Below are 17,880 nucleotides of genomic sequence, written 5' to 3'. Positions count from 1 at the left end.
TCAGTTCTGCAAAGCTGCAAGATGAAACAACGCGTGACTTATTCACGCAGGAGGTCAAGTTACATCTTGATAAGAGCGGCGATTTCGAGAATACAGAGCAGTCTTGGGACAATTTTCGAAAAGCCCTGAACCAAGCAGCAGTGAAATGCCTCCTTCCGGACAAGCGAGTGAACAAACCTTGGATTTCTCCAGATTCTCTGGAACTTATCCGGAAACGAGCTGATCTACAGTTGAAGAAACACAGCAGCGCGGTGGCGTTGTTAGAGTTCACAAACTGCTGTAAGGAATTCAGAAAAGCTCTACGTGAAGACAAACGGGCATGGCTTGAACGCAAAGGCCAAGAAGTGCAGAGCTTTGCGGACAGAGGCAACTTGAAGGAGGTTTTTGGGGCATCACAGCAGATTTGCCGAAACTGGAGTCCCCAGTTGACCAAATTAGTTTCAAGCACTGGCGTCGACTTACGGACGAAAGAGGAACGACTTGAACGCTGGACGGAACATTTTAGTCAACTCCTGAATCCCTCAACATCCAGTTGCAGTACGAGATTGGATCCCGAAGAAGCAGCTGAAAGCTTGTCGATTGACCTGAGCCCAATTCGATTTGAAGAAGTGCTTGAAGCTGTCCGCAGGTTGAAGAATGGCAAGGCAAGTGGACCCGATAACATTTCCTGTGAGATGTTGAAAGCACACAAGGGTATTGTCGAGTGGCTCTGGGACATCATAGATAAGTGTTGGTCGACGGAAGTTCTGCCCGATGACTGGAAGGTAGCAGAAATTGTCCCATTATACAAGAGAAAAGGAAAGAGGTCAGAGTGTTCGAACCACCGAGGGATCTCTCTATTGTCAGTACCAGGCAAAGTGTTCGCTTCCGTTATTCTCAATCGATGCAAAGATTCAGTGGATCGCGTCTCAAGGGAAGAGCAGTGCGGCTTCAGAAAAAGCAGAAGATGCGCCGATCAACTCTTTGCCCTGCGTCAAATAATAGAGAAATCAATGGCGTTTCAATTGGATATTAGCTTTTGTTTCATAGACTTTCGAGCGGCATTCGATTCTGTCGATCGTGAGCAGATGTACAAGATAATGAAACACTATGGTCTTCCGCAAAAAGTGATAAACATCATAAGAAACAGCTATGATGTATTCAAATGTCGAGTCAAAGCCGAAGGTGAGAAAGGACGCTTATTTGATGTCAGAACGGGCGTTAGGCAGGGTGATGTGTGGTCCCCAATCCTATTCGGCCTTGTCATCAACTACATTTTGGCTAACTCGGTGCATGGAGGATTAGACATTGGGAGATTGGTGGCTGACTTAGATTTTGCTGATGATGTTGCTCTCGTGGGGGTCTCAGACAGTGTGGTGCAAGAAAACCTACATCGAATCGAGGCCCTTGCGGAAGCCGCTGGTCTGAAGATTAATGTGGCCAAAACAAAGAATATGGGCGTAAAATGCGACAGCCCAAATGTTGTTGCAGTGCCTAGTATCCAACAGAACGTGGAGATACTCACTGGAACACATAAAGGCAAACTAGGACTCCTGGCAGAGACATCTAGCCAATCACGACTAACCATCAGCACGGAGGTGCTGCTGGGAACGAAAAAGAAAGCGGGCTGGTTCGAAACACAAGATGGCCGGAAGCTAAGATTGAAAAGCTTAGCGGTGGCTAAGCCAGCGTTGGTAGCTTCACAACAACAATCTGCGGTAGCAGATTCAGAGTCGCTAGAAAATGAGAGTTGGTCAGTGGTGGCTGACCAAGAGTCTTTAAGATGTCAGAATTGTCAGCAGCAATTCAGTACAGTTACCGGACGCAAAGTGCACCAAACAAGATTCTGCAAAGCCGTTTTGTCAAAGAATGTCGTCGACAAGTCAAAGTTCGAACAACTAGAGGCGAGCCTTACCTGTGACAAGTGTGAAAGAAAGTTCAAAACAGTCAATGGCCGAAAAGTTCACCAATCGAGATACTGTGGCAAACCTAAAGCAGTTGCCACACGCGTGTTTTCCTGCAAAGTACAAGATGTTCTCGGAAACGAGTTTGAAAACATAGAAGCGTTCAAGTATCTCGGATCATATGTCAGCCTCAAGCATGGAGACCTGCAGGAAGTCAATTGCAAACTTGCAGAAGGTAGACAACGGTTTGCTAACTTCCAAAATCTCTGGAAGAGCAAGCAGCTCAGCGTGCACCTCAAGTGCAATTTGTACGAAGCGCTCGTTTTATCAGCCGTGCTGTACAGCTCAGAGACTTGGACTCTTTTGAAATTAATGGAGAGAAAACTTGAGAGTTTCCACTGTGGTTGTCTTCGGAGAATTCTACGTGTGTCATATCTGGAGAAAGCAACGAACGAAGAAATTATGTCAAGATCACGAATGCCCCAACTATCCACGATGATCATGCTCATTGAACTTTTCGAAGTCAGGCTTCGTTGAACTTTTCGAAGAATTTCCAAAATTGCTGTGTTATTCGTGCTTTTCTGTTTTCTTTCGTTGTTAAGTCGATATGTTTACTCGAAATGTTGTGCAGTGTTCCGTTTCGTGTCCAGAAGTTATCGTCGGCCGGCCGTTTTGAGTCTGGTTTTGGGAATGTTGAAGCTGGAGTTGGAGCCTTGTCTGGTTCGTTCGTTGGTATTACGTGATATGTAGTCTGATGTTTTTATGTCATACTTGTGGTCAGTGATGGCGTACAACAGTAGGAGACTGTGGAGTTCGAAGTACATTGAGAGAGGCAGTAAGTTGAGTTCTTTGGGTTTTCTTTATAGGGAATTGTGTTGTTTTTGATCTTTCAAAAAATTATTATTTTTTTAACCCCTCTATTCATTGATGTCTCACGTACATTCTTGGGGTACCATTTTGCAGACGATTCTATTTCACATAACTTTTCAACATCAGTGTTGTTCTCCCTTAACTCACTAACTAATTTGTCTACATCCTCAAGGAAGTGCACTTCATTAAATTTGTGCTTTGGACCTAATGATAAGACGTCCAGGACAAATTTTGGCAGTTCAACACCGTCCAGGGTAACAACTTGTCATTAAGTCTCCTACTAAACAATTCGGATTGATCTCTCATTTGTTTTCTAACGCTGTACACAATTGGAGGTAAAGTTCTGTTTTCACTTCTTTCCTGAGAATGAGCCTATCCTCCCCAAGTTTTTCCTCGAACAATCTACGGCCTTGTTCCGTCCAACTTATTTCTTTCGCAAGAGCTATTCGGAATGAATTCACACGCTAAAATTTTAGTTCAAATCATAATTTTGACTAGATGAGAATACATAGGGCAAAAAACATTTTGTGCATGACAAAACGAAATTTGCAAAACCTCCACAAGAGGGATACTTATGGTTAGGTCAAATTCGGAATAACCCTAACAGTACAAGAACATAGCCAAAATCGAAAAAACCTGAATAGGAATGTTTTTAAATAAATTGATAACAGATGTAAATATGAGTTGTAAATAGGCTAAATATTGTATATAGGGAAAAATTTTCTATTGATTTTTTTAGAATAGTTCCTAGAATTGTTTTAATTGTCGGCTCAGACAAATGTAAATACATATTCATTTTATCTTTTAACAATTGTAAAACAGTTTTAACCTGACCATGAAAGCCCTATTGTTCAGGAGCTTCACTCTCGTTCTCTGCTCTTTCTACCAGTCTTACCTTTGCTCTCGCCGTCCTCTGTCGTTTTCCGAGGTTCTTCCCTTTTCCTTTTTTTGAGGAGGTTTCCTCTTAGGTTTCCTTGGTGGCGGAGGACAATGTCCAGTGATTTCCTTTAATGGGAAAGACCCCTTTTTCCATTGGAAACCTCTGCTACCCGAGCTGCACTCAATGCCGTGTAATCCCATTGGCGAGAGCTTTGCTAAGTGTGGTGATATGTCGCAGCGTTTGCTTAACATATATGGGTTCACATCCACTACAGGCAACGTGGTGTATTAGTATTATACCACATGTGATTGTAAGTTTTTCAAAGCCTGAATTACAGCTGGATAGAGCTGCCTAATTGTATGGTCGAAAATGTCAATGGGGTGTTTTTTCGTTTTCCCCAAACTCCTCTATAAAGTAACAATACTAAATGGCGTTTCTGTTGGTTCCCTTTTTTGCTGAACATGACCTAGCATTGCATTTCAGTTTACCATCTTTTTGTTCTTTTAGCAGATTTGTTTTGTTCCCTATTCCCGCAACCCAGTTCTAATTAATTTTTCTCCCAAGTGATTTCATTTTTTTCCCGTGCATCGTGGTGTCCAGCGCAATTTTTGGTTCTCATCAACCTGTTCATGGTTATCAGTAACGACAGGAAAGAGTACGATTTGAATAATTCTGCTTTCTTTGTTACTCCATAGTTCTTTACTTTAATTTAGTCCCATTTGTTTTACTTAATTTTTAGATTTAAAAAAATGTTTTGTGAAGACGTAGAGCTGGGATCACCCGGCGCAGCCAATCTTTACCAATTTTTCCGGATATGTTGTTGATTAATTAATGTTTTTTACGTAGTAATTGTTTAACAAAGGATTTGAGGACATCTTTACTGTATGATAGCTGATAATAGCCACCCTCCTCGTTGAAGGTCACAGATCATCCTTTTTTGGGGGGCAATGCCTCCGACGTAGTCGGGTATCGAAACTTGGAAATTGGGAGCTTATTACTTCAGAATACTATCAATGAGCATATAGTGATCTATCTCGTACAACCAAACCAAAATTGGTGGCGCGATTTTGCGTCCCTTGTACTCAGCCCCGCGCGACCTATTGAGCGCGTGGGAGCGTAAAAATTACATGCCAACTCAGCTGGGGGGGGGGGGGGGGTGTACAGGATGGATCCGAATCCACATATCTATAACAGTGATCACTGCACCGCCCCCGTTATGCATGAACAGTGATCACTGTTCATGCAACTAAATGACATTCTACTTTTATCGAAATTGACAGAAGACGATAGGTTTTTACCAATGCTGAAACAAAATTCAGAAAAAGAGAGAACAAATGAATTATTCAAGCTCCCGAAAACCAGAACTGAAAAGGCTAGAAATCATTTCTTTTTCCATACATGCAGACTAGCAAATCGAATAGAAAATTACATTGAATTTAATACGAAAAAAGGCCTTAAAAATCGAGTTTTAAATTTCATGTGGAAGTTTGTAAACGAGCGATTCGACGAAAATAACATCTGTAGCTGGCATCTATGCTGTGGCTGTCAGATCTGCAGAAATAATAGGACAATTTTCTAAGACGACGACTGGGACGAAAATCCCCTCAGTGAAAACTGTAAATCCCCAACAACAACAACAACATTAGATTGAGTACCCATTTGGCCCACGGGACTTAACTTTCAAAAATTAATTTTCCCCTAAGAAGTAGCGCAGAATATGGAAAAATCGGATCTATTCTGTTTCACCCCCTAGCTTAGTGAGCATCTTTTATTACCCCAGGTGCACGTGCCAATTTTTCGTACATAGCAATATGCTATATAACAACACAATGTGAGTGGGGGGCAAAAGGGGGGGGGGGGGGGTTGGGTGGCAGGGATTTGGAAAAATTAATTGCAATTAATTGGCTAGAGGAAAAAAGGTTACAATCAATTAATTTAATCGGCAAAACGTAACAATCAATTATTGATCAATTTAAGTTCACTTTCGATCAATAATTGTTTTCGTAGTTTTTGTTAAATTTCAGTCTCGACTTTACCCAAAATTGTACGCATTTAGTCTTGCAATCATTCTTTTTTTTCATCAAAGACGAAAACTTTAAACCAAAATATGTCAAACTACTTAGTTTTTGACAAAAATTTGGGATCTTTTCCGTTTGTGCCCCCCCCCCCCCCCCCCAGTACGTTATGCTCCCCCTAGATACAGAGCACGTGTCATTAATTAGTAAATCATTATGTAAAATTATTGCACGTGCGTCTGGGGGTTGCAAATAATATGCACCCACTAAGCTGGGGGGGGGGGGCACAAACGGAAAAGATCCAAAATTTGTAGTGTGGAAACTTTTTTCTCTAGTTCCAGATGTGGGAGTATGTTTCAAAATTCTCCAATTATTGGGCAATTAATTGGGGTGTTCCAATCAATTAATGCAATCAAATTAGAATCACCGATCAATTACTGCAATGAATTAATTGCCAATTATTGCGATTCCAATTAATTTTTTTAAATCCCTGGGGGGGGGGGGCAAACAGATTCGAAAAATTTTCCTGATTACTATATTTTGAAGTCTTTTCCAATATGACCCTGCCCCATTGTGGCATGCTTATCGTATTCGGAGAGAGGCGTATTCATTGTAAGCTGGAGGAGTACTATAATGGGAAAGAACGGATTTTCCAACTATGCAACCCATGACCAAAATTGATTTTGGTCTTCTCAAATTTTCCAATCTCTTAACTTATTGAGCAGTTATTGTTTTCGGAGCTTTCCTGTATTTTCGCGCTTTGTAGTTTAAATATTTGGGCAGCAATGAACCCTGATTAATTCATGTGCTTGATCAGGCGCTCAGTTTCTTGAAGTTGATTTTGAAGTAGTGTGCACGAGATGCAAACAAGATCTACGTAAGTTTCTTATGAGTTGAGAAAATAGGTATTGATTTTAAGGTTGCCCATTGTTTTAGGTCAAAAGCTAAATGTCGGCAGTTAGTTAACGCACAGGTTATTTGTCGCCCTTTTGACAGGCTTTCGTCAGGAAGACATGGGGAAATTTGAAACGCGGCCAGTGGTCATTCGGACAAGCAGCTGTGTTGACTAATTGCTTAAAACTAACAGGAAAATCGACTATGTCAATTTACAATTTGTGGCTTGTGTGCCTTTGATAGCGAGTTTTGTTAGGTAACCGATCGTGTAGCATTCAATGGAAACTAGATATCAGCCTTGTTTGAACAGTGTGATTAAATTCGGGTCATTTTACGCAGTTAGAATTTGGTGTCGATCTGTTTGCCAACGTAGTTTTGAGTACAGCGACCTTACATCAGTGCGATGACATAAGAACTTTGAATCTTGGTTCGTTTCACGGTGTAAGTTCGAAATAGTTACATTTTATGCAGATAGGCGGTATTGCTTTATCTTGTCGTAAAATATCCTGTGTCGTTGTGTTCGTAGAAGCTCTTTCAGGCTGTGATTTGGTTTAATATCAGTCAAATTTTGTGAGCCTTCTCTTGAGAAATAGCTGTGCTAAATTACATAAGGTAAGTTTGTCTTGAACATCTTAATATAACATGAATTTGGTGTTTTAAAATAGGAAAATAAAAAAGTGCAGATTTGATTATATTCGTGGTCTTTAAAGAGATTAAAAGCACTTTCGAGTGCTTAGAATGGCTTTCTAATAATGGTGATAGTGCTTTTCAGGGCAGTTTTGAATTGATCGATTAGTTCGAAGGGCTATTTTAAGATTTTATGTATTGCTAAGCTCGCTTGAAAATAGTAATTTTATATTCACCTTTTAAAAAAAATGAGCAAAGCTTCATTTGTTTTGATAGCTTCGATTAAAATTGAAGATATTCAATCACGCACTGATTTGCTTTTGATTTTTCTACAAGAGTCTAAAGATACTACTTTGTTTTGGCTATTTTAGACGCAGTTGCAATGGCTATGCAAATAAACAAGATCAAGCGGAAGCTTGCCAAAAACAAACATGTGGAATCCGAGCTTTTTGACGTACATAATATCATGGAATATGGTTTTCCTACATCCCCAAGTGCAATAGCATACGATGATCAACTCGGGTTGTTAGCCCTTGCGACAGGAACAGGAGAGCTGAGGGTTTATGGGAAAAGTGGAGTCCTGGTTAATGGACAACATGAAAAGAAAGTTTCTTCCGTGTCGCAAATAGCTTGGATCCCCAATGAGGGGAGAATCGTGACCCTTGCCGAAACCTCTGGACAGTCTGTGCTAACATTGTTCGAACTGAACACGAAATCTGGAGCTAAATCTATTGTTCTGGAACCTGTGAAAGATCTTGTTATTGACACCAAGAAGGCGACCACCTTCAGCTTGATTGCTTCCGTTGGAATAATCCTGATTGGAACAGAGGTTGGAGATACATTGGTGCTTGATGCCGCGTCATTTGAGCTCAAAGAGGATACTATCCATCTTGATGTTGCCATGCAAAGCGTCCCCGAAGATTTGAAACTGACACCTGGATCTGTACAGGTTGTTGTTCCTCATCCATCGAACAAGGAGTTGGTTCTCATAGGATTCCACGTTGGACTCCTGATTGTCTGGAACCTCGAGGATAAGCTTGCTCAGGGAACTTTTTATGTTTCTTGTGAGTCTCTGGAAAGTGCTTCGTGGTCAAGTGATGGAAATGGTTTTGTGACCGCACATTCCGATGGTTCTTACTATTCATGGACTCTGGATGTCGAGTGCAAGCCAGTACAGACGTTCCCGTTTGCTGAATTGGCAGAGCCGGCCCAAAAATTGGGCAAAGTTGAAGTCAGTGACGACTTTTTGGTATTCACAGGAGGTCTTCCCAAGCTTACATATGCTTCGACCCACTCCTTTGCTGTCAAACAAGGCGAAACTCAAGTAAATTATGAAACCTCATCGAAGATTTTGGACTTCCAGATTATTCATTCTCAGCAGGAAGTAGTTTCCGCTCCCCAGGAAACTACGGAAGAGACACAAGCGCCATCGGAAGAGGCAACTGAAGAATCGCCATCGGAAGAGGCAACTGAAGAAGCGCCATCGGAAGAGGCTACTGAAGCGCCATCGGAAGAGGCAACTGAAGCGCCCGAGCCTGTAATGGTGCGAAAAGCGTCAGCTCTTGCAGTTTTAACCGAAGATGAATTGATTATTATTGATCTTCTCAGCGCCGCAAGCGAAGATGGCGCGCAACCTCAATGGCCTGCATTTAAGAAACCTTACCTGAATTCGGCATCACCGAATGATGTGACATGCTTGTACGTCTATGAAGACTCTGCAACGGAAGCTAACTTGATTGAGAAACTCAGTAAATTTGACAAAGCAATGTTTGCTGATAAATCAACTCGTGATTGGCCAATTTTCGGAGGTAGTTCCGAGTCTGCACAAAGCTCCAAATCGAATGTCGTAGTTACAGGTCATTATGACGGCAGTCTAAGATTCTATGACGTAAATGATGGTAAATTCAGCCTCCTGTACTCTCTCAACTTGAACAATTATTTCCTACCAGAAGATCTGGAAGAAGATCCGGCCGCGGCTCACGAGAGTCTAGGCGATGTTGAGCTTAGAAAAGTTGGCGAAGACTTCGGTTCCAGTGGAGATGACAACCGATTTGCAGTATGCAAACTTTACATTTGCCCGAAAAGTGAGAAGCTGTTTGTTGGGACACACAGTGGTCAAGTCGTTGTTTTCGAAATGGAAGAGGTTGATGTAAACACTGTTCAAATCCACGAAGTCAAAATAGTTCCTGATGAAGCAGGCTTCAAATGGAAGGGATGCCACCCTGCAAAATTGAAGGAGCTTGCTGAAGAGCAACTACCTGAAGGATATTCGCTGAAGTTTGTTGTACAGTGCGAACCTCCAGCGCCTATCACAAGCATGGCTGTGAATGAGAAATACGGTCTCATAGCGGCAGGTACGAGTCACGGTTTTGGAGTTTTTGACATTGAGGCTTCCAAAGCAGTTCTCACTCGAAGTACTCTGGTTGAAAACGATGAAGCTGCTTCAGGAGCAAAGTTATCAAAATCTAAATCTCTGAGAGAAGGCATCAGAAATTCGTTCCGAAGGCTTAAACCGAAAAAGACAGAATCGAGTGCCGATTCTTCAACAAAAGCAAAAACCGATGTATCGAGCAGTAAAATTGAGGAAGCCAAGGTCGAAGAAGAAAAACCAAAAGAAGAAGAGACGAAACCGGCTGAAGTTGAGCCAGAGAAAACTGAAGAAGCTGGCGATAAGCCTGTTGAATCCGAGGTTCCCGCCAAGGATGCGGAGGAAACCGAAGAGGTTGAAAAAGCTCCCGAAGCAGCCGGAGATGCTCCTGCTTCCGAGGAAACAAAACCAGATGAACCCGAAGAACCTAAAGAAGAAGAAGCTGAAGAAAAACCTGCTGAAACAGAACCTGAAGCACCTGCCGAACCAACTGAAACAGTAGCTGAAAAAGTCGAGGAACAGCCAACCGAAGAAAAAGAAGAACCTCCGAAAGAGGAGGAAGTAAAGCCCGAAGAACCGAAGCCTGAAGAACCAGAAGCTGCTGGACCTTCGGATGCTACTGCAGTTCCAGCTGTCACAATCGTGGAAACCGAAGAACAGAAAGAGGATGCGTCTACAACGCGAGTTGTGGAAGCTCGAGGCGAACGTCAGGATAAAACTATGATGTCAACAGTCCGATACCTCTTCTTTGCAGACACCTTCTTGAGGAATAGTAAAGACAGTTCTCCCAGTTTGTGGGTGGGAACCCACGCTGGTAGCGTTTACTCGTACCTCGTAACATTGCCCGAAGAGCGAGAAGGTAACGAGGCTAAGTTGAGACTGGCCAAGGAGATTAAACTGTTGCACAGAGCGCCAGTGGTGTACATGAACATTTTGGATCACAGTGGATTCCCACTTCCCGATTTGTCCGCAGTCGCGGTTGGAAAGGTGTGGAAAATTAATTTTCGTGCTTGTTTTACCGGCAGGTCAATTTAATAAGTCTATGCTCAACGCAAAAAGCGCATTAAAAAATTGGTTGTGAGTGTTCTAATTGTGCTGCTTCCTGCATACTGTAAGAGGGCATCGGAGAAGCCATCAAAATGAAAATTTATTTGCTATTTTTGTGCTGTTGTGACAACTGATGCTAAATTTGAATTTTGAATACACAGATTATCAATGTTCAGAGTAATTATGCACTGAAAATTTACATCACTGTTGAGCAAAGTTTGCGGTGTGACAATTAGACGAGGTAAATACTTGTTACAAAATATACCGCCGTTTTAGGACAATTTGCGAGCTGACAGCGCTTAGATTATAGCTTAAAAGACTATTTAGGATTAATCTAGAAATTTCTTCAGTCTTTCACAAGGAATGCGAATTTCATCTTTGGGTTTAAATGACAGTATTAACCTGTTATGTATTAATCCTTAAATTACAGTTCACTATTTTTGGCGACAGTTTTGATGGACAAAGTCCGAATATTGTGAAATTTTAGCAAACATAATTGTTTGCATTGAAGCCATGGGAGGGGATCCATTGAGTTGACGACGAGAAGGTCAATTTGCAAAGCGAAGACGTTGGTGTCTATTCAGTTTGAATAAAGTCGAAACCTGTCAACTATAACAATTAATGGCTGGCAATTGCGAAAATTCTTAGTCGTACAAATTGAGAGGTGAATGTCTCTTGGTTAGCTGAAGCTTTTGTACATAATAGGATGCCCTCGATAGCTCTGAGCTGTTTATTTTGAATTTTATGTAATTTCGGCGGAATGTGCTTTCTGTTTAGGAATCGGCAGCTGATATGAGTGGCCACCACCACCTCCTTGTTTGCTCAGAAGAGCAGATGAAGTTGTTCACTCTGCCTGCTCTCAAATCTAAATACAAAGAGAAATTGACAGCCGTACATGGTCTCAAAGTCCGAAAAGCGGCCCCTATCAAACATCGCTCTGACAGTTCTGTTCAGAACTTCCTCGCTTGTATGCTTAACGATGGAAGCGTGTGTACCTTTTCCCTGCCAGCTCTCTTCCGACAGTACAACTATGATTTGGTTAACTCAGAGAACAAAATTGCAAGCATGTTCACAGAATTTAGCAGTGAAGGTTGTGCATACGTACTGCAAAGTACAAACTTGATTAAGCAGTACGCCCTGTTCAAGGATACCGAGAGCCCGCTTACAGTTGGGGTCGAGTTGCCGGAAGGCGTGCGACCTTTGCCTCCTGTGGAACCTGAACCATTTGTCGAGGAACCGGAGAAACCAGCTGACGAGGAAGCGGTCGAGGAAGTCAAAGAAGAAACCGCAGAAGCTGAAAAGGTCGAGAACGTCGAATCAGTAGCCCCTGCAGAAGACACATTAGAAGAGAAACCAGAAGAGGAAAAGGAGGCCGAGGAAGCTGATGAGGAACCCCAAGATCTCCCAACAGTCGAAGAGGAAGCCAAGAAAATGATTGATGACGCTGAGGATCTCAAAGACGAAGAGTTCCACCGACGAATTCAGGAAGAACTCACGCCTGACAACCCAGAGTTAACCACCACAACCGTGACTACCTACCGGGCAATTGAAAGCCGAACAATCATATCTTCGGATGATGGAACCCAATGTGCAAAGATCATCACAACCACCCGAGATACAACTCTGTCATTGGACGGCGATGTTATCACTCAGAAAACTCAACAAAAAGAAGAGTTTGAGATTTCACCGTCAGATGAGCAAGCGCCCACGGAAGAAGAACCAGCTGCCGAAGATGAGGAACCGAAAAAGGAAGTCGAAGTTACAGTTGAGACCCTCGAGGATGCTGAAGATAAAGAGCGAGAGGAGGTTACAACAGTGGTACAAACTGTTACCGTGGTCGATGCAACTGGCGAAGAAAAGGAAATTGAGCACCAAACCGTTGTTGAAACTGAATCTGCGCCCGCTGAAGAAGAACAGAAATCAGGTATTTTGTTGCCCTGCTTTGAGGAATTTCGATAACCGATCAATTGATTGTTTCTTTTTTAATTGCTCTCAAACGAAGTTTGTAGCAATTATATTAGTCCTGTTGGTCTTTCTTTTTTATGCGATTTTTCGCTTGACCGATTTTTCGTCTGACGCTTTTGACTTTTCGTCCTCAAAAACGGGATAAACAGGTAGCGCCCAGCGGGCATTAAGTGCTCTTAGAGCCTTTCAGCTCAAACTGTTTTGGAGACTTATACTTATGGTGTGAAGGGCGGTTCTTAGAGGTTGAGACATCCCCCCACCCTGTTTACTTCCCACCCCCACTATTGCCTCCACCCCCCACCGCGCTGTTGCACCCCCCAACCCAGTGTTGCCCCCCATCAGCCCCAGGTGCACCCCCCCCCCCCCCCCCGTGGCTAGCTACTGACGAAGCCAACCGCTCGCCCGTCGTTTGAGAGCAATTCGCCCGACGTTAGTCGGTTATGTTTTTTTTTATACAGAATGCGCTTTCTGAGCTCTCGTAATGCGCATGAAAGTTGTAACTCAGAAAAGGTTTTTTAAACCTCTGAACCTACCTCACAAATTTGTACGTTAAATTTACAATTCAGTTTTTCTGAAAGTAAGCGGTTTTGTTTGTAGAAAATTTGAGTGAAGATATGGTTTTTTAAAATGCAATACGTCCGGACGGGTGACTTGCTATAACATGAAACATTCCATGAATGTCGTATTGAATAACTTAAACCTCTTTATTTAAAGGCAACGTGACATCAGATGACGAAATGAACCAAGCCGAGGTGGTACTAGCTGACACTGATGGAGCTCCAGTGAGAACTGCTACCTTGACTCAAAACGAAGAGGTCGAACCAACTCCCGCTCCCAATGAAGACCAAATTACCCATCACATCGGTGGACACGAAACCGGTGACGAAGCCGAGGCTGACGAACCAGTCGAAGTTAAAAATGTCGAGAGCGTTGAGTCAGCGCCGGCAGTCGAGATTGAAGTTGCTGTTGAGCCAACTGAAGAACAGCCAGCCGAATTGGAAGAAAAACCTGCCGAGGTTGAAGCCACGGAAACCGAGACTGCAGAAGAGCCAGATAAAGTTGAAGAGGAGGCAGCAAAGATCGAGGATGAACCCACAGAACCAGAAACAACTGAAAAGGCAGAAGATGAAAGTGCGGAGACGCCAGCTGAAGAACCAGAAGCTGAGAAAACAGAAGAAACAGCGCCAGTTGTGGTTGAAACCAGTGAGGAACCATCCGAGGCTGCACCTGCGGAGGAGGACGTAGAGAATGGAGTTACAGGTTAAAAATTTCTTAATTGCGACACGAACTTGAACTGATGCTGAAGATAATGTAGAATTCTCGTTTTTAAAACGTACCGTATTTGAGAGAGATCGTGCTTCTCTTAAAGCAATTTTCTGTCCCACTAGCAACTTTTTTGGTATTTTTTTTTACTGAATTTTGATAAATTTTTGATAAATATGGTCGCTATTGGGCGACAAGAATGCAACTCGTTGGAAGGTTCATTGCTGAAGTAAATTAGGTAGGTAAGCTATTTGATTCGAACCCTAATACCGGTAATGGACTCTTTGAGTAGCAAAAGATTTAACCCGGAGCCAGGCTTGAAGAACTCTGATATCGCCTCTTTTTAGGCAGAGAGTGAAGACAGATTAGAAGATAGTTTTCGAAAGTGTTTTGTTCTCGTGTGTCACTTCGAAAGTCTTGCAAGTGCTTTCCTCGGAGTTGCAAGGTCGCGCTGTTGTTGTTTCTCTGAGAAGATTCTCCAAATTATCCCATGTTTAATTGACCTCAAAAGATTTTTGAAACAATTATTTGATCTTGTATTTTTCGGTTAATTGTTTTTCCGCCTGACTGATTTGACTTTTTCAGCGAGGAAAGTGGTCAAACATAAAGAGCGAAGACCTTAAGGTGTTTTTCTATAAGAAATTTACGAGTCCCCCGGTGTACGTTCCACTGAAACAGTTGAGTAGGCATAACTGCTTAGCCTTAAGTGCCTAAATGCATAACCTATTTGACCTCTATTGCTTGGTCTGGGACCTTTTTTTCCGAGACTATTCAAAAAATGCGCACAGAAAGCAAAGTATCATGTTTCAAGTACACCTACCATGAACGGGCTTCTCAGCAACAATAATTACTATTGATTTCGTTTAAGGTGCTTGCTACGGAGGTTCTCAAGGCGAACTTTACTCTCCATTGGGACGAGAAAATGGAGAAACAGCGAGTGCAGATATAGTTTACAACGAAACCGAAGCTACGCCTGAGGAAACTCAGGAACCCAATGGGGATGTAAATGGGCATGAAGAACAGCCAAATGGCCATCAAAATGGAATCGCTGAGAACGGAACTTCAGAGGCCACTAATGAAACTCCCTCGGAAAACGGACAAGCTGAAAGTGGAACTGCGAGCCCTGAACCCGCTCAGAATGAAGATGAAGTTATCAAAAAAGCGGCAATCGCCTCAGAGCAGAACACAGTTTCAGATGAAACCAGCGTGGAAGTTGCTGCAAGCGAGGAATCAAAAGAATAAATTCTGCACAGTTGTTGTTATCTAATCGCGCACAATTTTTGACTATCGATTTTATAAATCAATCTCGAAGTTTGTGTTGACTATCGAAACTTATTATTTTCATCTCGTGAAATTTGAGTAAGTCAAAATATTATTTTGAATGTAAGATATTCAAATTATTTGCAGCTTGTTAAATTTAGGTTTTGCCAGATTCTGTTGGTACAATTGCCTGTTTACTCTGTTTACTGAGGGCGCTAGTTATGTAGTTATAAGTATCCATTGAAGAAGTAAACAAATTGTTTACAAATTGAAGCTTGCTCATTTCTCTCTGTTCTTTCTAGGAAACTTTTTAAATATTTAACTAGGTGTATTTAATAAAGTATTCATAAATGCAATCCGCTATTCCAGTGATATTATTGCAGTAATTTGCGATGCTATTAATAATTTCAGCTTGTAAAGTTTCTCGACATTATCCAACAATTTTCGTACTTCCACAGTCAGATTGAAGTCAATTGATCTTTCTTCATAATTAGTGATTGTTTTGGTTATAATTTATTTTCCTTAACAATAGTCTTTAAGTTTACCACCGTAGATGTACATCTTTCCAACTGCAATAGTTTGTGGAATTTTTCGCCGTCTTATTCGAAACAAAAATGAAAAATGCAATAAACTGGTGAAAAATTCCTCAATAAATCTTTCCTGAAGCTTTTTTAAGTTGCCTTTCTTTCGCTCGACTTTTTTGTGATCTGTATTAATTCTAATAAAATCTATGTCTACATGACTTGACTAAAGAGAGGTCGAGTTACGACGTTAAAATTCAAAGCTCGCTGCATTTCTGAGCAATTTTCTCGAAAGAAACTTTTAAATTCAATTTTTGAGCACATCCACTTCAAAATGTTTGGGAAGTTTTTAACTCGGCCATATCCCTTCGCATTTAGGTTGAGATTTGTAACCGAATTACAAATAAAAAATTGTAAAATGAGAAGAGAGCAAAATTAAGAGTGTAGAAAATATACTAATGATCCTATCTTAAGCACAAAAAAACACTAATGCTTCTCAACGCTCAAATCTATGCGTATCATTGCAGACAACACATTAGTATCGATGCATGACTTTAAAACTAAGTAAATTTTCTAGTGCAAAGCATTTGAAGCTATCGTCATTGAACAGGCGTGCTCTGACCAAAAAAGGCCAGCTGTTTAAGATAGTCATCAAATACGAGCGCTGATCATGTGATTTAATTGAGACCTCCGGACAAAAGCACTTCGGAGATAAAGTTGTTCGAGTTTCGCTCTGAAGGCTTTGAACATTGAGCAAAGTTTCAGTAGATATTGCAGTTATAATCGGCGGAACTAAACTGAAACTGATGACTTTAACACGTTGAATTTGATGACGATAACACGTTTCATGCCAAATATGGATAGATAGCTTTGCTTTTGACATTGATTTGAATATGCTCAGACAAATTTCGGAATATCAAAATGGGCTGAGTGGGCGATCATCAATTTTGACTTCAAAAGGAAAGCGTGAAGCATTTAAGACCCAAATTTTTCAGGAAGGAAGGCTTCAAATAGAACAGTAGATCTGTCGTCATTTTCATTCCAAAAAACCAAACCGAAACATCGCTCTGAAAAGACTTAAATAGAAAGATGGGTATCTTGCGCATAAGTGGACTAGATATGCAGTTTCATGTGTGAAAAGAGTGTATTTGAAAAATTACGTTTTTAATCATCTAGTAAAAGGCACTTAATTGGCACTTTATTAAAGAAAAAGATCGGAAAAATTGTTAGCGCTTGACCCAGAAACTTTGCGTGTACTGTGGATATGCTTTTTAATTATCGCATATCTGCTTTAAATAATGTGAAATAGAGAAATAGCATTGCATGCTTGCTCAACCAGAACCACTTGATATGCAGCTAATCTAATGTTAAGCTTTTTTTAAGACTCATTTCAACGAATGTTATATTGCCATTAGTGTCCGGGGGTTTATTGCAGAATTTATCCCCCTCCCCCACTCACTGGTTGCGACCCTTTCCGTTGAGCACTTACTCTAACCTTGCTGACTTAAATATATTTGTTCTTTCTTGCTAGGTTCAATTTATTCGTGAAATCGTGGGCGGGCTATAGACCTCCAAAAAAAGCAAACAAACCGTCCAATTTCACACTTAAAGTCTAACAGAGCCTAAAACCATTGTTATGACTTTTAGTACATAAAGCGGGTATTTATAGCTCGTTTCTGCTTTGCCAATATTGGAAATACGGGGTCGTTTCGAATTTTGTCCTTAACTTTTCCTCTCTTTCTCTTAATTTGTTTTCTTTTCCATGCTAAACAGTTTCGCTTCGTAAACATTGTGCTAGTACAGTCCTTAAACTTTAACGTGCTTTGTGTGTGCTTACTGTAAAGGTATATTATTTGTACATGCCTTTATAATTCCCAACGTCAGCCCAATGAGCTGGGGCAGTATTCTTGGAAAACTAGCTTTTCCCCTCCTAAAATATATTAAACCTAGCCCAGCAATACCCCCTTAAATAATCGTAAAAATTTCATAAACTTTGAAATATTTAACTGCTTAGTGTAATAGGGTCCTTTCAATCTTTCCTCTGGATTGTTGTTAAGTTATAAATAACTTATAAACCATAACTCATGGTTGACTGTTCCATTTATAAGCTCGAAGAACCATTTTCATGTTCAGATTGGCTGCCTTGCTTTTGCATTGCTTAAAACTGTTTAAACTCTCTCTACGGCAACATTTTGCTTGAAAGCTTAAATTCATGCGTGCGCAATTCGACTTACATTTTGCATATTTGCTATGAAGCTGAAATTTGGAAGATAAAATTGAGTAGGGT

At 41.3% G+C, this 17,880-nt stretch overlaps 2 protein-coding genes across 3 annotated transcripts in view; one reads left to right on the top strand and one right to left on the bottom strand.

The window, feature by feature from the left end:
- LOC142351252 (protein BCCIP homolog) overlaps window positions 1-10,577 on the bottom strand; it is a 443,863-nt gene extending 433,286 nt beyond the window's left edge. For both annotated transcript variants that reach the window (XM_075403399.1, XM_075403400.1), the window contains exon 1: window positions 10,567-10,577. The gene's annotated coding sequence lies outside the window, so the exon portion shown is untranslated. The remainder of the gene's footprint in view (window positions 1-10,566) is intronic.
- Window positions 6,913-15,601, top strand: LOC142351251 (lethal(2) giant larvae protein homolog 1-like). Its single transcript, XM_075403398.1, has 5 exons — window positions 6,913-7,154; window positions 7,541-10,524; window positions 11,362-12,508; window positions 13,264-13,809; window positions 14,681-15,601. The coding sequence occupies exons 2-5, from the start codon at window positions 7,552-7,554 to the stop codon at window positions 15,052-15,054; spliced, it is 5,040 nt and encodes a 1,679-aa protein (XP_075259513.1). The 5' UTR covers window positions 6,913-7,154; window positions 7,541-7,551; the 3' UTR covers window positions 15,055-15,601.
- The last annotated feature ends 2,279 nt before the right edge of the window (window positions 15,602-17,880 follow it).

Source organism: Convolutriloba macropyga, chromosome 12, assembly GCF_964194025.1.
Source record: "Convolutriloba macropyga chromosome 12, txConMacr16.3, whole genome shotgun sequence".
NCBI classification, from domain to species: Eukaryota; Metazoa; Xenacoelomorpha; order Acoela; family Convolutidae; genus Convolutriloba; species Convolutriloba macropyga.
This window is presented reverse-complemented; position numbering and strand designations above follow the sequence as displayed.